Source organism: Balaenoptera physalus, assembly GCF_965194825.1.
Source record: "Balaenoptera physalus genome assembly, chromosome: 11".
Classification (NCBI taxonomy): domain Eukaryota; kingdom Metazoa; phylum Chordata; class Mammalia; order Artiodactyla; family Balaenopteridae; genus Balaenoptera; species Balaenoptera physalus.
The window spans coordinates 68,956,956-68,984,071 of record NC_138896.1 but is presented as its reverse complement, the minus strand read 5'-3'; the positions used below and the strand labels follow the sequence as shown (position 1 = coordinate 68,984,071).

At 40.2% G+C, this 27,116-nt stretch overlaps 2 protein-coding genes and 1 pseudogene across 3 annotated transcripts in view; 2 read left to right on the top strand and 1 right to left on the bottom strand.

Annotated features, from left to right (window-relative positions):
• SACM1L (SAC1 like phosphatidylinositide phosphatase) overlaps positions 1-26,295 on the bottom strand; it is a 60,440-nt gene extending 34,145 nt beyond the window's left edge. The window contains exons 1-4 of the mRNA XM_082413882.1: positions 26,120-26,295; positions 6,643-6,740; positions 3,874-3,948; positions 2,199-2,326 (exon numbers count right to left, since the gene is read on the bottom strand). Of these exons, the coding sequence (XP_082270008.1) occupies positions 2,199-2,326; positions 3,874-3,948; positions 6,643-6,740; positions 26,120-26,151 (333 nt within the window). The 5' untranslated portion in view covers positions 26,152-26,295. The remainder of the gene's footprint in view (positions 1-2,198; positions 2,327-3,873; positions 3,949-6,642; positions 6,741-26,119) is intronic.
• The window catches only part of SLC6A20 (solute carrier family 6 member 20), a 152,627-nt gene that overhangs the window by 85,747 nt on the left and 39,764 nt on the right, over positions 1-27,116 (top strand). The gene's annotated exons all lie outside the window — the stretch shown is intronic.
• On the top strand, positions 20,562-22,499 carry LOC309638223 (N-acetylgalactosamine kinase pseudogene; annotated as a pseudogene). The gene has a single exon. The product of its transcript is annotated as an N-acetylgalactosamine kinase pseudogene (transcript).

The following is a 27,116-nucleotide window of genomic DNA, read 5'->3' as shown; positions in this document are numbered from 1 at the left end:
ATGCGTAAAAATATTGAATTACCATGTTGTACACCTGAAACTAATATATTGTAAGTCAATTATACTTCAATAAGCAATAAAGGAAGAGCCAGTAAAAGCAGTATATCTATTTATTTTCTGATAATCATTTTAGCTGGCTTTCCCGATGAATACCAAGATTGACATTTGTTTTTATCCTTGTTTTAAAAAATAATTTTTAATGTTTGTTACTGTTTAATGTTTAGCAAATGATTAACATGTTAATTCATGTTACGAATCTACGTACAAAGTTTTTAAGTTGGCCTCAACATTTTTATAAAAAACAAAAGGTATAAATAAGCAAAGCATATACAGCGAGGAATGCTAAAATTAGTTACATAGCCTGAAAACAAACTATAGCAATAAAGAAGAAACTGTTCAAGTAAATATTACTAGGCTATTAAATGAAAACAACCATTTTTATTGCCTTAAATTATCGTGTCTCATAGAGAATGAACTTATTAATATATTGATATATATACAGTAAGAAAGAAATTTTAAGTTTAAAGTATAAAAACTATATTCTACAGCTTTACTTAGCCAATAAGACAATAGTGCTAGGACTGATTTTTTTTAAATGTTTATCATAGGTAAGATACATATTTTAGAATAATTAGCTTTCTTTTAAAAACAAACTTTTTGTAATCTTGGGAATAAAAATACAACTTAAAATTTTAAAAAAGCAAATACTGTAAATAAAGTACATTTAGAAAACAAGTACTCAACAGATGTAAATCTCTAAACATAATGTTGACTTAAAAAAAGTAATTTTCAAAAACTAGAACAGGGTTAATGCCATTCATGTAAGTTTTAAAAAATACTGCAAGCAAAAACAGATATTGTTTGAATATGAATACAGGCAGTCTTCACTTTGCACGATAGGGTGGGACTATAAAAATGATCATGTTATCTTAATCTTAATAATCTTATATTATCTTAATAATCATAAGGAAAGTTAAGATCATTCCGTGACTTAAAATTTTTTAATCAACACATTAAAAACTCTCCTACTGTAAGTTATAAATGTATAGGGAAATGAAAAAATAGTAAAACGTTACTTAGTATACTGTAATTTGAAACATTGATAATTAAAAATATTTTACTTCTGGTCAAAATTTATCAAGAGTAGCCTGAACAGTGCTTACATTCTTCTCAGCATGTAACTTATGATACCATCTTTTCTATACCCTGATGAACTGTCGTACATCTAAGCCTGAACTAGCTTCTAACACTTAATCCTTCATACTATTAATATCATGAAATACTTCTGTGAGTTCCTTTAATGTGAAGTTTGTTACAGGCATCACTTGCTCTGCGACACGTTCAACCTTTTCATCACAACCGCTTGACCATTAATGTCGATAACATCACCTTCACTGAGACCTCTGGCTGCGTATCCAGAGTCTCTTATTCCCACCATCAGCTATTTCTTCTATACTCTATTCATGTTCAATGTGAATTTCACTTCTAGAGTCATCATTTTTTGTTTCATTGCACTTTCATCTTTGGTGAGCTAATTCTTTAGTCAATATATCATGGGAACTGAAATTTAAAGTGTGTTGTTGGGAACTGGTGTTAACTAAACTGTGGTAACTGAAATCCATGCATATAGGAACTGAGCAAAAAGAGGACTGTTTGAACATGTACACATGCACACACACTTATATTCCCATGTGGCAAAACTGAAGAAAGCTTTCTCCCTAGGGAAAGAGGGAATGAAATGGGATGAGTGAAACTTCAAAAATAATTTTTTTTTTTAGTAATATATAGGAGCATCCCTTTTATTTTTATTTCTTTTAACATCTTTATTGGAGTATAACTGCTTTACAATGGTGGAAAGATATTTAATATTTTATTTCTTCACAAAAAGGATATGAAGTTAAATCTACGTGTTGACTACATGTGCATTTTCAGTCTGTCCTTTTCTCTCGTATGAAATTTCATATCTAAGAATTGAGTCAGTTAAAAAAAAACCCAAGTGCAATAAAATATATGAACAGTTTTAAAAAAAATAATACATTTTAGGGCTAGGTATGTAGAGTGACCATGCTCTATGCATTGTTTAAATAATTAGGTTTAAAAGAAATCCATCAAACATTCTTTGTGTTCCACCTCCCTTCCCCATCCACCCCATGGGACTTCTTTGGATTTTGCAATTAGTATGTGCTTCCAGTTCTTACCTGAATATCAGTTAAGTGCAACATTGTCTTCTTATAAGAAAGGACATCAAAATCTATTGCTTTCCAGATTACATGATTGAAAAATTCACCTATTTTCTTCTTTTTGGTAATGACAATTAGATAATTACCTGCAAAAAAGCAAAGCCAAGTACACATAAATAGAAATGAGGCAACTGTAAAGCCAGAAATAGCAGTCCTTACTCTTTAAAGGCGAGAGTTGCGGGAATTCCCTGGCAGTCCAGTGGTTAGGACTCCGCGCTTTCACTGCCGAGGGTGCAAGTTTGATCTCGGGTCAGGGAACTAAAGTCCTGCAAGCCTTGAGGCGCAGCCAAAATAAATAAAAATAAATAAAGGCGAGAGCTGTGCTAAATAGATAAAGGACCCATACTTTTTGAAAAGCAATCTTGTAATTTATGAATAGAAAGACCAGCATATTATTTAGACAAATTTTTACTGAAAGATCAAATTTTTTCTCAGAAAGATAAAAGTAAAAGCTTTTGGTAACCAGAGCAGTGATCCTAGCAGATGGAAAGTACAGACAGAAAACGCTTCTCTCTCACTCTCCTGTCATCCCCAAAGCATACGGGCCTCTGCTAATGCATTTCCCAACGTGTAGCTTAAAGCATCACAGGTCATAATATCTGGCCACTGCAGATAACTACACCTCCCATGTCCCTCATGTCATTCTAAATGGTAGAGAAATGTGCTGGGGCAGTATAACTAACTGGTTACTGCAACATTCCAAAGATGAGTGGTCAGGAATCAAGAAGCAATCCCAGCACCATGCATTAATACACCAACCCTGATCCTGGCCACCTCCTCCTCCCACAAATAAACCAGGGTAAGCCTTTACCACTAGATTAATTCTTCACATCTGTTCAAGGCTCTAACCACAAGTGCCCTCCCTGAAAGTTTTCCTATGTACATCTCTCTCCTAGAACTTGTCACACTGTTCTGCAGTAATTTACTATTTAACTGCCTCTCTCACTCAACTGTAAGCTACAGGACAAAAGGGACTTGCATCTTTTATAAATAACATCCAGCACAGTGCCTAATACAATAGGAACTTTTCAAAAGTTCAATGAAATAAAATTTAGATTAAAAACCATCGCTTTCCTAGTAACTCAGAACCATGGAGTTGAAGGTTTAGAATACTCTGGTCCAGGACTTCCCTGGTGGCACAGTGGTGAAGAATCCGCCTGCCAATGCAGGGGACACGGGTTCGAGCCCTGGTCCGGGAAGATCCCACATGCCGCGGAGCAACTAAGCCCGTGTGCCACATCTACTGAGCCTGTACTCTGGAGCCCACGAGCCCCAACTACTGAAGCCCGTGCGCCTAGAGCCTGTGCTCTGCAACAAGAGAAGCCACCGCAATGAGAAGCCTGAGCACCACAATGAAGAGTAGCCCCCGCTCGTCACAACTAGAGAAAGCGCGCACATAGCAACGAAGACCCAACACAGCCAAAAATAAATAAATAAATAAATTTATTTTAAAAAAAAAATAGAACCTCAGGCTCACAAATTTAACCACCTGCTATTTGGGGTACTTTTAGAAATTAATGACAAACACCTACAGATTTATTGCCTAAAGGGAGATATAAAGTATGCCTTCATCTTATACTCTAATAGCGTCGATTTAATTACCTTCTTGTCCATCTTAGCTCATTTTTCTTACCTGCCACCAGATGAATTGTGCCCAGTATACCAAATATTGGTCTTGTGACAGCTGAAGGAGGAATATCTTTCTTGACTTTAAAGAAAAAAGTAAAGAAAAATCACTTAGAAAAAGCTCACCAACTGAAAGAGAAATTTAGTTTCATTTCAATGGTTACTTCAATATGCATGCTTCGTTCTAAGAAAGCAATATTCCTTCATTAGTGTTAGACCTCCACTTTGGCAGAATATAAAATAAAGATGTCCATGTTACATGTAAAGGTCTCTCTGCCTGTCTAGAATATGGTGCCAAAAGTAACATGCTTCAGCAACCTCACTACGTAAATTAAAGGTTATTTCCAAAGCCAATTTTCAACCAAATTTATTCAACCTCTTGTCAGAAACCAAATCTTTACCCCTTTAAGAGAATTAGAAAGTAAATGCTAGTTGAAACAAGATTTTAATCTCAACATGCAACAAATGGAATGCAAAAAAAGGACTCGCCTAATTCCCTAATAAGAATGTGAGACATGGAGGCCAAGATCCAAGAGGGGAGGAGGAAGGAAAAGCCTCCTGTTCATGTCTAAAAGAAACTGATACAGGTATCCAGGGAGGCAATATCATTAGCTGCGATTTTATCAATAATGCCGTTATTAATAAAGACTACCTTACATTACAAGGTTCATTTCACAATTGTTAAACTTTAAGCCAATGTGCTTCACAAAACATATTTTGTAGAACTCTAGTTTAGGGAATAATGCCCAAAAAGGGGGGAGGTAGGGTCTCCCAGTCAAAGAAACTTATTTTGCTACATCCATACTAACTCTATTCCTTCTCCCAGAGTCACAATGCACAGTAGGAAATTAAAGGCTCTGAGAAGGCCTACAGTAAACGAAAGCTGTTCCACTGTTTAATTCAAAGTTTTCCAAACCTATGTGGCTATAAAATTTTTCTTTCAGTCACAGTTTAATTATCAGCCTGGGACCCATTTTGAAACACTGCTGTAAACTCCAGTCCTGTTTCTTAAAGGCAGTCCTGTTTTTCTGAATAAACTTATTCTGAATAAGGTCTAAAATTCACTTGTTTCTCTCAATAATTCAATTTACTTAGCAATGCTATGCCATAATTAATTACCATGAAAAATGGAAATACCAGTGCAGTTAAAAACTCAGAGAAAATTCTGAATATATTGAGATCACTGATAAACATAAATGTACTACTGATACAGCTGTAAGTTACATTAACTGGAGCGTAATAGCAATAACACTATGATAATTCCTAAGACTATGTTGGTTTTTCAGGGAAGAAAAAAAATTCCTCTTTCGGTGGCAATGGTTTGTATTCCCAATGGTAAAAGGAAACTGCCAGAGAAACTGTGATCGACAGCCCCTCATCATCACTAGCTTCAGGTCAAAGTATCTCTTCATGTGTCTACCAATGACTGTTTGGTTATCATTTTTACATCCAAACTATTCAAAACCTTTAGCTTTGTCCACTCAAATGGGTCTGCATTCTCTACTTACAAATAAAATGTCACTGAAAGGACAAAAAAATAATTGAAAATACATCCATACTAAAGCTTTTATAAGACAGTAGGTGGTAGGGAATTCTCTGGTGGTCCAGTGGTTAGGACTTTGAGCTTCCACTGCCGGCAGCACGGGATGGATCCCTGGTCGGGGAACTAAGATCCTCGTGGCAAGGCCCACCACCCCCAGCCCGCCCCCCACCCCAAAAAATAAAAAAGACACTGGGTTGTACCAATATGTTATAAAGAAGCAGTGGGACTAAACTTCAGAAGTACACTAAGGGTGGTTAAAATCAGTCAGCTATTCTGAGAGAGCAGTCACCAAGCAACAGTCACAGGAAATGCCAAATTATCAAACTAAAACAGCTCTTACTTTATTTGGTCAAAGGAAAAGCTTACCAGAAAAAGCAGACAACCAAGGAAATGGAGTTTTATAGTCCTACCTTTCTTACACTTTAGTATCCTATGCAAAATATTTTCATGTTTCACTTAATCCGTTCAAAGGATATTTGCCATTTACCGAATGCCTACTCTATGGTTACTCAAATACTGCCCTTCAAAAAAAAATTTAATACAGAACACTATCTAGAGGTAAATTTTTAAACAAGTGAAATATAAAATTCTAAATGTGATATCACATGATACATTAATTCATCACCAAAATTACTTCACATTAATCTAGTCAGAAATCAGTGTTCCACACAATTGAAAAACAAGTTGCTTTTCACACCCCAGAGAAGCAAAGCTAAATTATAACTGGATTGATAGATAAGATAGATAGATAAAGCTTAGGAAAATCATTCTGCCTAAAACACAAGTTTTACCCAGTGATGTATATATTATTTTTCATTTATAAATTATCCTCATAGTCATGAATATTTTCAAAAACAAATCAGCTGTTAACATTCCACACACTTAATGTTAAAACAACTTTCTCACACTCAAATAATTCAAATCTTATAGGTAGAAAGGAACCTAACATATCAACAAAACCAATCCTGTTATGGTACTGATAAGGGAACAAATAAAGTTTTTAAATCCTTATGAATGGTAAAATGCTACCTAAAATTTTCAAGATCATTTCTCCTTTTCATGAAAAGGAAAAAGTATAAAATTAATGCATAAAAATCAAATGAGGTAGCAAGAATTAAAATTTTCTAGGAAGACACTCAGAGATCCACACACTCACATGGATCTCATTAATTTAACTATTGCAACTTAAGTGTAAAATCTTTCTAGACACTTCTAAATCTGGCCATGAAATACCTGAGAGCGTAACTTCTGTGGACACACGGTCGATGATAAGTACATCATCTGCTCCATCATCACAAGCTTCCACATAAAATTTTTCAGGTGTGATATGCCTAAGAAGAAATTTAAAACCATAAATAACGAAGTGAAATGAAGACTTCCAAAAAAACCTATTATAACAATTTAACAGTGTTTAAATTTGACATCATTTTCCCAGATTCTGAATAGATAAAGCTATTATGCTGTCCTTATGTGTTCACTGCAACTCTTTTCACCTAATTTAATGCTGATAAGGTTTTAATTTGCTGTAAAACTACCACTCTGACTTAACATAAGAAAATCATACTAAAATCTAATTTATACTCAACATGGTACAGAAGGCAATGTAGCACAGTAGTCAGGAGCACAGGCTATGGAACCAGACTGACTGTGCTGTGTGAACTTGGGCACGTTACTCATCCCCTCTGTTCCTCAATTCCCTTATCCATAAAATAAGGATAATACCAGACTCATTAAATTGCATTGTTGTGAGGATAAAATGAGATAATCTTTGATAAGCACTTAGAACACTTGACACATAGTAACCAAGATTTATGTATTAGCTAAAAACACTAAGAAACACATTGCCAGGAAATTGTTTAAAATAAACTACTTTAACATTCGTGTATTTTGTTTGAATGCCACTGATGTGTTCTTGAAAAAAAAAAAAAAAAAACCTCATCCTGCAAAGTAAAAATTAAGGGGGTAAAATTAGGGTCGGGACAGAGTACTCAGAATTTATGCAACTTTGTAACCTGAGTCCAACAAAAATTAACAGTTGGCTCCTCAGGAGGTAACATGGGTAACTCCAGGCAAGCAATTCAGCATGGCTGGGCACTGCCTCAGGAAATAACAATCAACAAAAACTAAATAAAGTGAAAATAAAGATTTGCAGGCACTAAAACAATGGAGACTGAGGCTGTTGTTAAGGTGGGCCCAGGAGTAAATACAGGTATCTGCCGGGGACTGGTTCCAGATACCAAAATCTGTGGATGCTCAAGTCCCTCATATTAAATGGTGCAGTACAGTCAGCCCTCTGCAACCGTGGATTCAACCAAGTTGGAACCCGCAGGTACGGAGGGCCTCCAGGAGCTGACCAGAGTTGGGGCGAGAACTAGCTTGTTTGTTTTTCCAGGGACTAATCTCTGCTGTTCTTAAACCACACTTGAAAGAACATCTGTCTGTGCAGCAGCCAATCTGAGGGCTTTTTCCTTTCCTTTTAAATTCTACTTCCTCTATTCTACTCCTCTTGCCAATGAAAAATCTTATAAAAACCCACACACCATCACTGACATCATTTCTTATTTACTGACCATGTATAAACTATTTGGTGTATAGAAACACGTCCTGTAGCAGAACAAACTGTACTCAGCATTTTTGACTATAAGTTTTTGAGGAATAATCAACCCTTAATTATCCAAATATAACTTACATCCTTTTATGGTTCATCCATAACTAACTTCTTAATATTTCCTCCATGGGGTGGGAGTGGGGTATGCCAAGGAAATAAAAGTCAATTTTAATAAAAAATAAGAAATGCAACAAAGGAAACAAATCTGCTTCAAATATGGCAGTCCTCAATTCAAACTAAATATATGTTCCTTTTTATTCCTGAATAGTAGTCCACTGTATGGATATATCACAATTTGTTTATTCATTCACTTGCTGATGGACATTTGTGCCGTTTCCAGTTTAGGATATTATGCATACAGCTTCTATGAACATTCTAGTACAAGTCTTAAGGCAGATATATGCATCATTTCTCTCGGATGACTACCTAGAAGTGGAATGGCTGGGTCATATGGTAGTTGTATGTTTAACTTGCACAGAGAAGGGAAAACGGGAGTGATTACAGACACAAGGAAACTTTTAGGGGTAATGAATGTATTCATTTGATACTGTTGATGGTTTCACAGATGTAAAATATATCAAAATGTATCAAAGTGCATGCTTTAAATATGTGCAGTTTATTGTATGTCAACTATGCTTCAATAAACCTATAAAAAGAAAGCAAAGTGAGAGGTCCTGAAACAAACTAAAGGAAGTATAAAAAAACTTCCAATCTAGTCACAGTATAGTTACCTCTAGTCTCGAATCATTAAAAAAAAAAAAATCCAACACATCAGTCCATATCTGCAGAAGATGTTTTGTGCAAGGGTAAGTTGCACTCCAGGAGTAAGTCAATAAATTTATTGAAAAGCTACCATGTGCTAAGCATTACACAAGCAGTAGGGACAAGGAGGTAGGTGATAAATAAAAAAACAAGTAACAAATAGAAACAAAAATTTTAAACAAAAAGTAGACCTGAAAAACATGACTTCTTTATAAAAGCCTTTGGAAAAAATTCTGTCTCTAAATCAGAGGGCATTTTATAAGCCTCACTCTTTAGAATCCCTCCACACCCTAACAACCCCCAATCTTTTAAATGCTGTTTAAATGCCTGTGCATCAGATGTCCCACTGCATTTCCAGGTCTTAAACAGGCTCAGGATCTGAAAGAGTCATGCGAAATGCTTTCCTACAATGGAAAATGCTTTCCTATGATGGAGATTTCAATCATGAGAAGGATGTGACAGGTTGTTGGTAGTTCCTGAGATGTTGAGGTCATGTGCAGGGACCGGAGAGTGGCCTCAGGCTGACAGCCAGCAAGAAAACAGGGACCTCAGTCCAACAACCACAAGAAAATGGATTTGGTCAACACCCTGAATGAGCTGGATTCTTCCTCAGAGCCTCCACTATGAAACATTTGATTTTAGCCCAGTGAGACTCATATTGGACTTCTGACTGACAGTATCTAAGAGATAATACATTTGTATTGTTTAAAGTTTCTAAGCTTATGGTAATTTGGTACAGCAGCAACAGAAAACTACAGTGATCAAATCCCTCCTGGAATGAAATAACCTCCACATTAACCCCTGGCCAAAACACAAAAACACTTTATCTTCCTGGAACAAAGCAAAGAGATGTTTCCTTCAATTGAGTTTGATACCTGGTGTGTGAGTTTCTAAGTGATAAAACATTTTAAAAACCATTTTCAATGGAATGTCTTTAATTTATATTTTATTAAACCAAGGTTTTTTCCTTATGTCTTAACCTAAGTACAAGTAACAATGTTTTCTTGACTGACTAGGATCTTGAACACACAGATTTCTGGGCCATCCTACCAAAAGATGATGCCTTCAAATTCTAGTAACACAGTATGGTGAAAAAATTACAGGTTTTAAACTCTTACAAACCTGGTTTGAATTCCAACTCTGCTTACTGTCATGAGTCCCTGAACAAATCACAGAACTTCCCAGCTCAGCTTTCTCTCTATTAAAAAGTGGTAAGTGATCGGTGAGGGTAAATGAGAGAATACGCGTGACATGCCTGGCACTAAGAAGAGACTCCATGAAATGGCGGCATTATTTTTTTTTACTAAATGACCTCAGACCACTGAGTTTTAGTTTTGTTTCTCTTCTGCTGTCTCAGTCTCTTGACAAAGCCATCACCACTGCTCCTACTGAGCCGCTTTAGTTTTACATTTGAGACAAAGGCTGATGAATACTACACAGTTCTGACCACGAGTGAAGTCCCTGGGTTTTATTATATCCATTTTCTTCATATTGCTCAGGGCCCTAAGCTCTTCTAAATTCACAGCTGTATTTGCGGGGGGGGGGGGGAAGCTAGCACAGTTTACTTCACACAAATGGTGTTACTTCTTTAATAACTAATGTTATTCTTAATATAAGAGATGATTATCAACATTCAATCTCAGAAATCAAATTCCTCCACTTTTTCAATACAGTGGACAAAAACACAAAGCTTGCATCTAAATAAACAGCCAGTAGAGAAATGCATACTGTGTTCCCTCAATAGCTCCACCCTCTTATACTTTGACTTCTTTTATCTATATACAGTAGGCCCTCCTTATCCATGGGCTCCACAAGGGTGGATTCAACCAACAGTGGATTGAAAATATTAAAAAAAAAAAAAAAATTCCAGAAAGTTCCAAAAAAGCAAAACTAGAATTTACTGAACACCAGCAACTATTTGCATAACATTTACATTGTATTTACAACTATTTACATAGCATTTACATTGTATTTACAACTATTTACATAGCATTTACATTGTATTAGGTATTATAATATAGAGATGATTTCAAGTATACAGGAGGATGTACATAGGTTATATGTAAACACTACGCCACTTATATACGGAACTTGAGCATCTTTGAATTTGGGTAACTGACGGGGGCCCTAGAACCAATGTATTTAACCTTCTCACCTGCAAAACTTCTACCATAAAAATAAATTATTTGAATGAAGTCAATGAATTAAAAAAAATCATACTTGTTTCCATATACAAGTTTTGGTGTGTTACCTAACAGATACCTTTTAGTCAGTGATATTTATTATAAAATCAAATGTTTATAAGAGCAGAAAAATTTCCTATTAAAACTTTAATATGTATAATTATGTAAAATATATAAATATATAAATAAATATATTAAAATATATATATGGAACAAAAAGTATCCCTAATATAAGCAATTAAAAAATTTTTCCCAACTTGACATTTAAATTTAAAACTGATCTGGAAGGCTGTGGAACACTGAAAAAATATATACATCTTGGGGACTTCCCTGGTGGCGCAGTGGTTAAGAATACACCTGCCAATGCAGGGGACACGGGTTCGAGCCCTGGTCTGGGAAGATCCCACATGCCGCGGCGCAACTAAGCCCGTGAGTCACAACGACTGAGCCCGTGCTCCACAACGAGAAGCCACCGCAATGAGAAGCCCACGCACCACAACGAAGAGTAGCCCCTGCCTGCCACACTAGAGAAAGCCCGCACGCTGCAATGAAGACCCAATGCAGCTGCAAATAAATAAACATTTTTTTAAAATATATATATACATCTTGGATTAAGACTTTAAATCATATAAAAAAAAATATACAGCCACAGAAATAGGCCTTTACTAATTGTTACATTCCTAATAATCGCAGTCAAAGTTAATAACCTCACTATGTGTTTAAAATCCTTAAAAGTACAAAGTTAGAAATGGAAATTTGTGGGGCTTCCCTGGTGGCGCGGTGGTTGAGAATCTGTCTGCCAATGCAGGGGACACGGGTTCGAGCCCTGGTCTGGGAAGATCCCACATGCCACGGAGCGACTAGACCCGTGAGCCACAACTACTGAGCTTGTGCGTCTGGGGCCTGTGCTCCGCAACAAGAGAGGCCGCGACAGTGAGAGGCCTGTGCATCGCGATGAAGAGTGGCCCCCGCTTGCTGCAACTGGAGAAAGCCCTCGCACAGAAACAAAGACCCAACCCAGCCAAAAATAAATAAATAAATAAACACGTTCAGTTCAGTGTTTATGGTCTCCAAAAAGCAATGTAACCAAGAAGCTTTTAAAAAAAAAGAAATGGAAATTTCTTTTATACGAAAGTGAAATATACTATATATAACACTTCCAGTCTGGCTAGGTACATTTGAAATGAGAAGATCAACAAATTAGCTTTTTAATCGAAGTAGAATGAAATGAATTTCCAAGAGTGAAAACCCTCCAGAGAAAAAGCCTTGATATTCTTTCAGAAGATGGAATCTGGGTAGTACCAAGAGGTGGGTGCAGGCTGTGGGGCAGATACTAGTCATTCAAATGCAGCTCTGGAAGAAGAAAAGTGCTTGGAAATGGGCTAATTAAGTTACTACAGAATCTAACTGCCTATGGGGTGAGAGCCAACAAAGTAAGCAGATTCCAGCTGTAGAGTGCTGAAAAGCCTCAACAACTAAGGACTTGGGTAGGGGATGAGGTGGGGCAGTGAGATTAACTGCAGGGTTGGGGGTAAGAATAAGGTGGTTCAAAGTCTGTGTAAGGAACAATCAGATCCCTACCCAAACCTAGAGTCCAGGTACCTCCCTGACCACACGATTTAACGCTTAGAGCAGTTCAACAAGAGAGGCCCTGAACTCCAGAAACCAGGCACAGCTGAGGACCAGAGTGAGTCAAGTAAAGTCTGGAGACACAGAGAAGGTCTGCTTACAGATTGGGAAAATCATCCACCCTCTTCCTCTGCCAGGTTCCCAGAATGCTAGCAGCCAAGCATCCCACTCCCCCAACTCCCGAAGGAGCTATGAATACCGTCTCTGAAGAAACTTACTGGCCCAAAAGAAAAGACCTGCAAATGCTGACATTTAGGGCATCTCCCCCAAAGAAACAGTTGAGTTCCTGCACAATCACTCTACAGTGAAGGCTACCAATTGACAAATCCTGACCCACAAACAGACCCTTCCAATCAATTTTTTAGTGCCTCATTCTTAAACATGAAATGACAACCAAGGATCACCAGATATTTAAGATAAGCTTCCATCACAGAAGACACAGAACAAAACAAAGAGAAAAATAACTTTGGGTAAACAAACTATGCTGAGAACAGAATAAAACTTCAAAACACATTTATAACTGGTAGCCTCAGAGAGAAGACATTGCATTCATGAAACAAGAATACCAAAAAGAAGGAGGGGGAGGGGGAGGAGAAGGAGATTCAGCATGCAAGAACATGTTTTTGGACTGACAGCAGAAATAATAACTTGAATATTCAATAGAAGGACTGGAAAATAAAACTGAAAAACTCTCCTTGAGAACAGAATAAAAAGATAAGAGCTGTAAAACAGAAAAGCATAGGAAGGAAGAAAGGGGGAGAGGGAAAGAGACAGGAGGGGGAGAGAAGACAGGAAGAAAGAGAGGGGCACAATCCAGGATGTTCAACATCCACTTAGCAGGAATTCCAGAAGAGTACACAAGAAAAAAATTTATCAAAGAAATAGTACAAAAACAAAGAAGAAACCTCAAGCCAAAGGACAAGTTTCCAGATGAAAAGGCCCACCAAATATATGAAACACACACACACACACACACACACACACACACACAGGCACATTAAGTGTAAAACTCAAGACACTATACAGATACAATCCTAAAGTTTCCAGAAAAAAAAAAAAAAACTAAGAGAAAGAAGCGCTGAAATATTCAACAGCCACACTACTGGATTATTCAACAGCAACACATTGGACTATTCAACAGCAAGGTCTTTAAAATTCTGAAGGATAATAATTTCTGAGAATTCTATACTTAGCCACACTAACAAATAAATGTGAGGATAGAATGAAAGCATTTTCAGATGTGCAATATCTCAAAAGATACTTCTCTTTCACTCTTTCTTGGAAAGAAGCAAAAGTTGTTTCATCGACATGGAGTAAATCAAGAGTTAGACTTGGAATCCAAAACAGGAGAGAGGTAAAAGAAATTCTCACGATGATGGTAAAGGGAGGTTCCAGGACAATGCAACAGGCCTAAAGAACAGCCAGTCCAGATTAAAGCAGAGGGGACAGGGCTCCTGGAGGTAAGCCTCACAGAAGAAGATGAGTTGACAGTTACCGTCAGCAGAGGAGTTTTACTGCTGTCCCAGAGACTGAAGATTAATTAGCAACAGGTACATTAAAGAAAAGTCAAGCAAACCTTTTAATTCAAGGAAAAACAAAGCATTTTTATAAGGAAATGTAATTATAATACATTACTGACTTCCTTTGAGTCATACCTATACAACCATAATAATGTGAACACTGAATATCTTAATATAACCACACTGAGAGGAGAGGAAAGGAAGAGAGGTATAAAAGCTAAATTCTCATCTTCTGACGTAAAAACTCATCATATGACTGAAACTGAAAAAAAAATCAGGAAATAGCAGTATAAGCATGTTGTTTAGAAGTGTGAAGCAAAATACCAGGAGAAACTGCTTAAAAACATGAAAGTACTAGGACTTCCCTGGTGGTCCAGTGGGTAAGACTCCACGCTCCCAGTGCAGGGGGCCCAGGTTCAATCACTTGTCAGGGAACTAGATCCCGCATGCTGCAACTAAGAGTTCACATGACACAACTAAGAGTTCACATGCCACAACTAAGAGTTTGCATGCTGCAACTAAGACCCAGCACAACCTAAATAAATAAACATTTTAAAAAAATGAAAGTATTGATAGATGTCTCTGGGACAATGGGAGTTGGGAGTGCTGAAAAGTGCTCTTTTATTATATAAGCTTTGTGTAACTATTTAGTTTTAAACCTTACACTTGTATTAGATTATAATAAAAATTAAGCTTAAAAAGGTGTTAAAAGAACAAAAACAAAAATAAGAGTAATTGTGGATCAAGGTAAAGAGTTCTATCTAGCCTAAGGGCTCTGGGACCTTTGCTGGATCTTACCTTACCTCTCAGAGAGATGTTGCTAGAATCTAAGTTGCTGGTGCTGCCACCAGGCTGCTCTGATAAATGTTATTGAAAATGGCTTAAGAATTGGAGCAAGAATTGGAGATATGAACAGTGACTGCCAGCTAATCAACATTTCTAAGAGTAATTACAAGTAATCGCTCTAATTAATCCAACTAATAACAGCAAGTGTCATCCCAACTCAGCTATTTACGTATGCCTTTGCTGCCTTCCTCTTCTCCTTTCCCTCCTTCCATTTCCCACCACTGTTTAATTGGCCTTAATACTGATCTAAAATGTGTTTTATGTAATAAATTTTATTCTGTAAGTTTTATGCTCCCAGGTTTCATTTCAAAAGCTCATGAAATTAACTTTAACTCTCTAGCACTTACAGTCAGAAACACTTGAGTAAACATTCAGGGTATAATTTTTGCTGGGGTTATGGTTTTATTGTTATTTTTGTTTTTAAATCTTCACCAGGGACTTCCCTGGTGGCGCAGTGGTTAAGAATCCGCCTGCCAATGCAGGGGACATGGGTTCGAGCCCTGGTCTGGGAAGATCCCACATGCCGCGTTGAAACTAAGCCCATGCGCCACAACTACTGAGCCTGCGTGCCACAATTACTGAAGCCCGTGAGCCTACAGCCCGAGCTCTGCAACAAGAGAAGCCACCACAATGAGAAGCCCTCGCACCACAACAAAGAGTAGACCCCACCCGCCGCAACTAGAGAAAGCATGCACGCAGCAATGAAGACCCAACAACAAAGACCCAGTGCAGCCATAAATAAATAAATAAATTTATTTTAAAAAAAATCTTCACCAAACAGGCTACCAAGCCTCTGCAGACAAGGACTCTAAGCTTATCCATTCCCACTGGTATTCTCACACAAGATAGTAAAAGCTCAATCAATTTTCTTAGAGAATAGAACGTAATTAGTCAGAAAACACATACACTGTTTTTTCTATATGGCCCTTAACTAATGTTTTCTTTGGCTCAGTGACACAATAAATGGAATTTTAAAAATTGTTTCTTTTCTCTTGGCTAAGGAAAGATCATGAGAGGTCAAATTTTAACTGGATTTGAAGTTATACTGTAACTTATAAGAAGAGAAAGAGGAAGCAGGGTGTTCTCTAAATAGAAAGTCTACAAAGTATCACTAACACCAAGTTCTGCCTGGAGTTTTTCCAAAATTAACCAGTCAGCAGGCTCTGCTAAGTTCTCAATGTAATAAGTACATGGAAACCAAGACAGAAGACTCAATGATGAACAAATATCTAGGCAAAATCCTCTCCCTGTTGCAAAAAGAATGGCCCTCAACTGGTGTGATGTTTCTCATTTCAGTAAAACTCTCTCACATTACTTATTTATGAAATAGATCTTAGAAGTTAAAGAAATTCCCTCCAAGAAGATTATCTGGTCATTAACTATGCTGTTGATATCAAATCTCTAAAGTTCAAAGTAATACTGTATACTAAAATAAACTGTCTGGTGAGGTTATCAGAATCCAATAGGTATCAACTATTAACTAACAGAACAGGAATACTACCTAGTTTCTTTCAAGACAGGGGATGTGATATCAACCCAGAGTCCTAGTTTCTGTTAAGATAACACATATTTTGGAAGATATATCAAAATAGGCATGAGCTTGCACTCTCTCTTCTTGATCCCAGAGACCATGGACTTCAAAGCCTATTAAGCTTTGAAAATAAAGGCCCATGGAGATGTGTGGCCAAGATGGCAGAGTAGGATGACCTTGAGCTCACCTCTTCCCACAGGCACACCAAATTACAACTCTTTACAGAGCAACTACTGATGAGAAAAACTGGAAGACTAGCAGAAGAGATCTTCTACAACTGAAGATATAAAAAAGGAACCACAACAAAACGGGGAGGAGGGGAGGAGAGCCAGTGTAACCAAGACCCATACCACAGTGGGGGCGACCCACAAATGGGAGGATAATTACAACTGCAGAGGCTCTCCCCAAGGGGCGAGGGGTCCAGCCTCACATCGGGCTCTCCAGCTCGGGTTTCCTACATCAGAAAGATGAGCCCCTAGAACGTTTGGCTTTGAAGGCCAGTGGGACTTACCATCAGAAGAGCCAAAGGGCTGTGGGAAATAAGAGGCTCCACTCTTAAACGACACACACAAAATCTCACATGCTCCAGGACCCAGGACAGAAGCAAAAATCTGAAAGGAGCCTGGGTCAGATTCACCTGCTGATCCTGGAGAGGCAGGAGGCAACTGGCTCACCCTGGGGACACACATGGTGGCAGCCATCTTTAGAAGCTCACTCTACCACAGGGACACTGGGGGTGCCAAGTGCCATTTTGGAGTCCTCCTTCTAGCTTACTAGCACAAGGACCTGGCCCCACCCACTGCCTAAACTGGCTCCATCAGCATCAGTACCCGGACACCTCAGGCCAAGCAACTAGCCAGGCAGAGACACAGCCATACCTACCCACCAGCAGACATGCTCTCTTAAGACCCCTCTGAGTCCACAGCTGCCCCAGCAGCCAGCCCTGTCCACCAAAGGGCACAGGACCACCCCTAGACACCAGGGTCCCAGTACTAGCCCCAGAATCCCCAGGACCCTGACACCAGAGACCCTGGGACCCAGCTCAGCCCACCAGTGGGCTGGCACTAGCCCTAGGACCAGCCTCACCCACTAATGTGTAGGCACCACCTCTGGGATGCCCTAGGTCCCCGCCCCACACACCAGTGGGCAGACAACAGCCCCAGGACCACCGCAGCCCCACAGCCTGCCATATTAGGACCCAGCCCAGCCCCCTGGGCCTGGGCTCTGCCCACCAGCAGGTCAACACGAGCTCTGGGACACCATGAGCTCTGCAGCCAGTGGATATAGCCAGTAAAATCACCTACATCCACAATAAGTAGTTAAGGGATACACGAAACAAAAAGATATAAAAGATGACATCAAAAGAGTAAGCATGTGGGGTAAGGAGGAGAAGAGGAGCAAAAATGCAGGGTTGTTAAAATGTGTTTGACTTAAGAGATCAGCAGCTTAAAATAATGATAGACAGACAGACTGCTATATATAAACCTCACTGTAACCACAAACCAAAAATCTATAACAGATATACACATAAAAAAAAAGAAAGAACTTCTTTCAAGTGCACATGGAACATTCTCCAGGACAGCGTGCTTGGAAAACGAGACAGCTAGATGCAAAAGAATCAAAATGGATTACTCTCTCACACCATGCACAAAAGTAAATTCAAAATGGATTAAAGACTTAAACGTAAGACCTGAAACCTTAAAACCTCTAGAAGAAAACAGAGGCAGAATGCTTTTTGACATCAGTCTTAGTAATATTTTTTTTGGATATGTCTCCTCAGGCAAGGGAAACAAAAGCAAAAATAAACAAATGTAACTACATCAAACTAAAAAGCTTTTGCACAGTGAAGGAAACTATCAATAAAACAAAAAGGCAGCCTACTGACTGGGAGAAGATATTTGCAAATGATACACCTGATAAGGGGTTAATATACAAAATATTTAAAGAACTCAAACAACTCAAGATCAAAAAAAAAATGAACAGGGACTTCCCTGGTGGTGCAGTGGTTAAGAATCCGCCTGCCAATGCAGGGGACACGGGTTCGAGCCCTGCTCCCACATGCCACAGAGCAACTAAGCCCATGCACCACAACTACTGAGCCTGAGCTCTAGACCCTGCGAGCCACAACTACTGAGCCCTCATTCCACAACTACTGAAGCCCGCGTGCCTAGAGCCTGTGCTCCGCAACAAAGAAGCCACTGCAATGAGAAGCACACGTGCCGCAACTAGAGAAAGCCCATGCGCAGCAGCGAAGACCCAAAGCAGCCAAAAATAAATTAAAAAAAAAAAAAAAGTTAAAAAAAAAATGAATAACCTGAGTAAAACATGGGCAGAGGATCTGAACAGACATTTTTCCAAAGATATTCAGATGGCCAATAGGCACATGAAAAGATGCTCAACATCACTAATCATGAAGGAGATGCAAATCAAAACCACAATGAGATACCACCTCTCACCTGTCAGAATGGCTATTATCAAAAAGACAACAAATACAATAAGTGTTGGTGACAATGTCAAGAAAAGGGAACACTGCACTGTTGGTAAATTAGGGCAGCCACTATGGAAAAGAGTATGGAGCTTCCTCAAAAAATTAAAAATAGAACTACCATATGATCCAGCAATTCCATTCCTGAGTAATAATAGAAAACAAAACACTAATTAGAAAAGATATACGTACCCTTATGTTCAATGCAACATTGTTTACAAAAGCCAAGTTATGGAAGCAACCCAAGCGCCCATCAATGGATGAATGGATAAAAAACATGTGTGAGAGAGATATATATATATACACACACAATGGAATATTACTCAGCCATAACAAAACAATGAAATCTTGCCATTTGCAACAACCAATGCACCGACAGGGTATTACGCTAAGTAAAATAAGTCAGAAAGAGAAAGACAAACACTGTATGATTTTACCTATACATGGAATCTAAAAAACAAACGAACAAACAAAACAGAAGCAGAGTTAGAGATACAGAGAACAGAGGGTTGCCAGAGTGGAGGTAGGTAGGGGAAGGAAAGGAATAGGTGAGGGAGATTAAAAGATACAAACTTCCAGTTACAAAACACTGTAAATGAGTCAAGGGTATGAAATGTACACTGTGGGAGATACAGTCAATAACTATGTAATATCTTTGTATGCTGACATATCATAACGAGACTTATGGTGACAATTTTTAAATGTACAAAAATACCGGGCTTCCCTGGTGGCGCAGTGGTTGAGAATCTGCCTGCCAATGCAGGGGACACGGGTTCGAGACCTGGTCTGGGAAGATCCCACATGCCGCGGAGCAACTGGGCCCGTGAGCCACAACTACTGAGCCTGCGCGTCTGGAGCCTGTGCTCCGCAACAAGAGAGGCCGCGACAGTGAGAGGCCAGCGCACTGCGATGAAGAGTGGCCCCCGCTTGCCACAACTATAGAGAAAACCCTCGCACAGAAACGAAGACCCAACACAGCCATAAATAAATAAATTAAAAAAAAAAAATACAAATCACTATGTTGTGTACCAAGAATTAACATAGCACTGTAGGTCAATTACACTTCCAAAACAAAATCATAGAAAAGAGATAAGATTTGTGGTTATCAGAGACAGGCGGGAGGGGGGGTGGACGGGAGAGGCGGAATTGGATGAAGACAGTCAAGAAGAGGGATGTGTGAGTAATCTGAATGTTCACTGTACTGTGTAAACTACATATATCTTCATCACAGAATTGCTTAGTTTACATCTGTTCTCAGGATTCTATCACCTCTCCCCTGGCTGACCTCACAGCTATGACAATCTTTTAAAAAGAAAGTCCACTTCTTAACTGAGGAAACAATGTTTCTTCAGATAGAAGCTGCAACCTGATTCACTTTCTAATTTCCTGCCTTACACTTTTTTCACCTGACCTTTAAAAGGAAAAAAATGCTTTAAATGTTTCCAATCATGGATTTCTGTTAACTGTCTTGCAATTTCAAACTTATCACTGTTTGACATTACAAAGGCTTACACAAATGATTTTAAATGAAAAAAGGAGAACTAGGGAATCCTCGAGTGTTGCGGATCTCGGCTGAGGGGCCTTGGAAACCTTGCGCTCACAACGCGCAGTTTCCAGCCTCCTGGGCAAGGGAACAGTATCCTCCCTTGCCTGGGATTCTGGAACCATTTCATTCTGGTGAAAGTAAGAGGCAGCTTGGGACCAGCAGCCTTTCGCGAAGAAAAGTCTGACATGCCCATCCTATGTGACAGGCCGCGCCTTGCGGCATGTGGGATCTTAGTTCCCCAACCAGGGATCAGGGATGGAAACCGAGCCCCCTGCCTTGGGAGCATGGTGTCTTAACCACTGACTGCCAGATTGCTGAAGCTAAAAGAGATGTTTAATTCTAAGTTTGGATCCGTTCCCAAGTTTTATGTTCGAGCACCAGGAAGAGTCAATATCATAGGAGAGCATATAGATTACTGTGGATATTCTGTTCTTCCTATGGCTGTAGAACAAGATATGTTAATAGCTGTGGAACCTGTGAAAACACACGTTCTCCAGCTGGCCAATACCAATCCCTTGTACCTGGACTTCAGTACTAGTGCTAATAACATCCAGATTGACAAAACCAAGCCTCTGTGGCACAACTATTTCTTATGTGGATTTAAAGGAATTCAGGAACACTTTGGTCTTAGTGACGTGACTGGAATGAATTGCTTGGTAGATGGAAACATCCCACCGAGTTCTGGCCTCTCCAGCTCCAGTGCTTTGGTCTGTTGCGCTGGCTTGGTGACACTCACAGTGCTGGGCATGAACCTATCCAAGGTGGAACTTGCAGAAATCTGCGCCAAGAGTGAGCATTACACTGGCACTGAAGGAGGAGGGATGGACCAGTCCATATCATTTCTTGCAGAAGAAGGAACTGCCAAGTTGATAGAATTTAGTCCTCTGAGGGCAACTGATGTGAAACTCCCAAGTGGAGCAGTGTTTGTGATTGCCAACAGTTGTGTGGAAATGAATAAAGCAGCAACTTCTCATTTCAATATCAGGGTGATGGAGTGTCGGCTGGCTGCAAAGCTCCTAGCTAAGCACAAATGCTTGCCATGGGAGGAAGTATTGCGGCTGGAGGAGGTGCAGGCCAAGCTGGGGGTCAGTCTGGAAGAAATGTTGTTGATCACAGAAGATGCCCTTCACTCTGAACCCTATAGCCCTGAGGAGATCTGCAGGTGTCTGGGAATTAGCCTGCAGGAACTCAAGACCCAAATCCTGAGTCCAAACACTCAAGACGTGCTCAGCTTCAAACTCTACCAGCGGGCAAAGCACGTGTACAGCGAGGCTGCAAGAGTGCTCCAGTTTAAGAAGATATGTGAAGAAGCACCTGACAACACGGTCCAGCTGCTGGGGGAGTTAATGAACCAGAGCCACGTGAGCTGCCGGGACATGTACGAGTGTAGCTGCCCTGAGCTGGACCAGCTGGTGGACATCTGTCGGAAATTTGGGGCTCAAGGATCACGACTTACTGGAGCAGGCTGGGGAGGCTGCACAGTATCGATAGTACCTGCTGACAAGCTGCCCAGCTTCCTAGCAAATGTGCACGAAGCTTATTACCAGAGGAGCAATCGAAGCTTAGTGCCTGAGAAGCAGAGTTTGTTTGCTACCAAACCTGGAGGTGGAGCTTTGGTTTTCCTTGAGGCCTAAACAATGTAAAAAATCTCCAAGAAACTATTTAGAGCATTTAGGAACTGGCAGGACTTCTATGCCACAGCAAATTAATCCTCTTTCTGTTTTGTATTATGATGAACAGTTGCTATTATCAAGATGTATTTCCAAAGAAATTGTTGAAAGCTCCCTATGCTTCATAATGATTATTTTTCCATCTTAAAATATGTTTTCTACCAATAAGAGCCAAAATTATGCTTGGACAGATCTCTTAAGATAATTTACTGGATTTATTGATTTCAAGATTTTTAAAAACAAATGGTAAAAGACCATCAATACTGACCTCATGGATTGTACTTGAATTAAACATACATTCTTAAGTACAAAAAAAAAAAAAAAAGGAGTTGCAAAATAGGAATATTAAGAACTGCCTGGATGTTTAAATAGTATAAACTTTAAATTCTAAACAAATCAATATTGTTTTCTACATCAAAAATCCATAATGAACATGTCAATTATTTTCAGTTGTTAAGTAACTCATTTCTATACCAGACATGTCCGAGGACTAAGGTGAGAGCAATCTGATGAGAAAAAAGGTAATCTGAATAATGCAATATAATGAAAAGATCACTGGACTCTGGGCCTGCTGTGTTCCACGGTCAGTTCTGCCATGGTTTGGCTGTGTGACCTAACTGTGGGGGCCAAGGGCAATTATCTCCCTGTCTTCAACAATGACAGATGATGTATATCAACCTAGACTTCACAGAGGCACTGGAAAGATAATACCATACATAAAATGACTTAAGTTGCTGCTACTTCAAAAGAATACATTCCAAATTACCCCAGACTGTGTTTTGTTTTTTTTGTTTTTTTGAAGTACTGGTAGGTGTTCTATACTGGAAAGTTCTTTTCATTTACTTAGGTGATCCACTGAGGACCTGTAATGCACCAGGCTTTACGTTAGGAACTGAGGACTAGAGAAGAAATCAATGTTAAGGTGTTTCTAATATGTTCTACATACTGGTAACCAAGTTGGAGAAACAAAGTATTTATTAATGACTTCATTTCTAGGCGGCAAAGTGAGTGGTTCAAACAGTGCTACGGCTCGATCATTCTTTCAGTCCTCGTGTCCATCAGACAGTAACTACACTGCTAATGAATCATAAGAGACAGAATGTGAAAAACTCATATAGATGTTTGGTGTCTAGTTCCTGTGATAGCAGACTGTTATGGGAGCTCAGTGAAAGAAAAGACATTGGAAAAAAGGCTTCGCAGAGACGAGGAGTATCTGTTAAGTATGCTGGTTTCATCTACGCTCTTTCAGTCCTTATAATACTGTGAAGTAGAAACGTTCCCATTTTACAGATGAAAACCCGATTCAGAGAGATTAAGTAACATGGTCAGGACACAAAGCAAATAGCAGGTGAATCTAAGTCTAAATAAATTTAAGTCTGTTCTGACTTAAAAAGCCTGAGTTGTCTCGGCTCTACCATAGATGTGATCAGCATGTAAAGAGGGGAGAGAGGAAGAAAACATTCTGGATAGAAAGATCAAAATAAGCCCAAGCTTGAAGCAAAAAGAGGGTGACCAAGTCTGGTGAAAGGGAAAAAAAGGAAAAAAAAAAAAAAAAAAGCACTAGGCAGTTATGGGAAATAAGGTTGGGGATAGACTGTGAAGAGGCTAGAATACAGGTGGCTAAGAAATGTGGGCTTATTCCTGTAAGTCAATAAAATGGAACTGGAGATTTTAAGCAGGAGAGTAGAGGATGAAACTTTGGGCATGAGGAAGGTGAACACCACAGGACAGAGAGGGACTGGAAAAAATGTATGGCATAACACAGAACAAATTTTTAAAATCCCAAGCACTTCAATATTTAAATAAACCCAGTAACAATACTTTCATAATAAAATAATCAAACTATCTCTTGTACGGATCTTCCTTAAAACATATCTCTAGGCACTTTTAAAAATGGCCGTTATGTCCTACTAATTCTTATATGGGTCAGAAACCACTTCCACCTCCAATGCATCTAAAGAAGAATACACCTTAGGTCAGAGGCCACATTTTAAATCCACGCCTCAGAGCAGCAAGGGCCAAACAAAAGAAATAAGAGCAGAGACTCCAACTCACAAACTCCTTGGCAAAGAAAAACAAAGTTGTAAAAAAGTTGTACCTTCATTTACAGGAGCACTTAGAACTAGTTTTTTTCAGGGAAAGAAGTTAAGCACTGAAAAATTAGAGAATGACTTTCATATAACCCCAGATTTACTTTTTCCCCCAAATTTATAGTTTCCACTTCTCACAAAAATCAATACAAAAGCATCAGTGTCACCACTTCACTGCCAAATTTCCTTTCTCTTTTATGGATATAGAGCTTTTTTTTTTTTTAAGGTCTGGACTGGGCATTTATTGCCTCCTTGGCAGTTATCATCATAACTCTCCAGTTCTCCATTCCATTCAATCTTTGCCACAGGAAAATTCGATTGCATTTCGTAACCTAACGCTGAGCTGCAATCAAGCCAAGGCTCCATATTTCTTAAACACAACTGAGACCTGGTGTAGGATCACATTAAAACCCTTTAATGACTATCAGGTAGACAACAATAACCTAATTAGCCAACACAGCACACGTGACACTGGCCCCGCCAGTACCTCAGTCAAAGACACTTTCCTAGACTCATTCACCAACAAGGTGATCACCTTGTGAAGGGGAACTGGGAGAGAATAAGGAAACCTGGCAAGGAAAATGTGGAGGGAAGTGTGCAGCTGGGGTTTTTCAAGGGAATTACAGTGAAGAGAAGAGGCAAGGGGGGTGGACTGAGAAAAAAGTAATCTTCTTTTATGCAAAACATCTGATGTCGAGATGGCCTCACTTCCAATTCTGCAGCGCTAACTTTTAACTGAACCTTCCAGAAAGTTAAGTGAGCTTGAGGTTCTGGGGAGCATAGGAAGTGCCCAAACCACATCTTGATGTCCTCATATCCTTGTATAGGAAATGCGATACCTGTGCCTAAGTCCCAAGATATTTTAACTTATTTAGGGATAGATAAGCTTCTCAAAAATCACATCTGCTTCTGGTGCCAAAGACTTTCTGAAATGTGGTCACTGGATTTTCAGTCTAGAGGTAAAGCAGTGAACACAAAGTGAGTAGAACAAAGTTATTCACAGACAAGAAAAGCATAGGGGCTGGTAGTAATGCTAAGGGAAATACATGTTTTTGCTTTTGTTTTAAACCCAGGACGAACCCCAAACCCTACAAATACCTAATTTACAACTCTAACAACCAGAGCCTATTTCTCAGAGCCTCAAGAGCTTCGCTTTACCGAAAATTCAATTTGCAATGCCAAAATTCTCGACAGTAGCCCCTGGCTGTCCACATGGACTTAACAATCTGCTTTATGATTGGGCGGTATAATATTTAAAGCCAAGTAAACCTTTTAGGACCTTAAGAGTATTGACTGTACTTTAAATTTTTCCTGCATCCTAAAGACCGGTCAGGAAGGCTTCAATGCCCACATAGAGAAAGGTTTATCCATTTGTGTGTGGCCTGTAACATGCTGCTATGGGTCCATGAAATAAGAAAAAAAATCTCGTTTTCTCTCCTAAGCAATAAGGATAAATTTAGCCGCCACCTCTCCAAACAATAAAAAATAAAATAAAATAAAATAAAGTAGGGAGGAGCGTGCCCCGAAGGGCTGCATCCAAACGCCGAGCCCGGCTCGCCGGAAGACGGTGCGCAGCTTCGGTCCCTCGCCGTGGGCTCTGAGGCCGAGTCGAGCGGAGAAAAGCTGGCGGGACTGCCGCTCCCGGGCCTGTGGCGACTCGGGCGCGGCGCCGGGGGCGGCCGCGCCCGGCGAGTAAGGCGGGGAGCGCGCGGGGTTCCCACACCCGGCCCGCCGCCCCGGGACTCAGGAAGCCTCCCCGCTGCCGGCGGCCCACACCTGCCGCCCCACCCGCCGCCCCGCAGACCCTTTCGGGCAACGGCTTCCGGCCCGCGGAACTCACAGCTTCAGCCGCTCGTAGGTTGTTGCCGCCATCCTGCACCACAGCCTCCTCCCTGCTCTTTCCGCCCGCCCCGCCACCTCGGCTACGGCGCTACCGGTCACCCTGGCACGGCGGCCGCAACGCCCCACCTCGTCCCACCTCCTCTCCCCGCCCGGCCGTGCTCCTCCCGAACGGGAGGCGGCCGTGGACAAACTTAGCGCGCGCGCTAGAGAACGCTAAAGGCGCAGTCCGACGCGGCGGATTGGAGTACGCCGAAGAGCGCCGTGACGTCACCGCTGCGGATTGGCGGAGCGCATGGTTGGGGAAAGGCGGAGCCTTGGGAGCTGTGGACTAGCGCCGCGACGCCCGGCTCAGGGGCGGAAGCGCAGCGCTAGTGTCGGGGAGCCTGTTGTAGATGCGTAAGGCGTGATCTACGCTGCAGTGCAAATCCAACTAGTATGGGGCCAGTGGCGCAATGGATAACGCGTCTGACTACGGATCAGAAGATTCTAGGTTCGACTCCTGGCTGGCTCGAGGCGTACTTTTTAGCCACACCTGGGTTTGATGTTACAGAACGTCCATAGAAAGGACTCTGGTGTGAAGGTTAAATATCTTGAATTTTAACGCTACTCTGCCCGAAATGTCATTTTTTAAGCTGTGTTTGGAAGCCGGAGTTGTGTGAGGTGGTTTGTAAGCTGCAAAGCGTCCTAATTAATGATGCACACGAGAAGACTCTGTAAATGGGGTACATGTAGGAAAACACACCTAGAATGGTGGTAGTTTGCAGTAGGGGGGCGTGCTGTGGCCCGAGGTTAGCTAGCGGATGACACAAAAGCGCATTTAAGGCAGCAGTTCTTGCCCTTTTTCCCGTGGAGCAGAACCCCTATGGTGACGTAAAAAGCGGCACAGTCCCAGTTTACCAGGATCTGGTGAGCTCTGGCTCTAACCTGCCCCGGAGACGGGAACGCTGCAGTGCGGCTGCGCGCGTTAGAGGGGGTCCGCAAAGTGATCGGAGTCT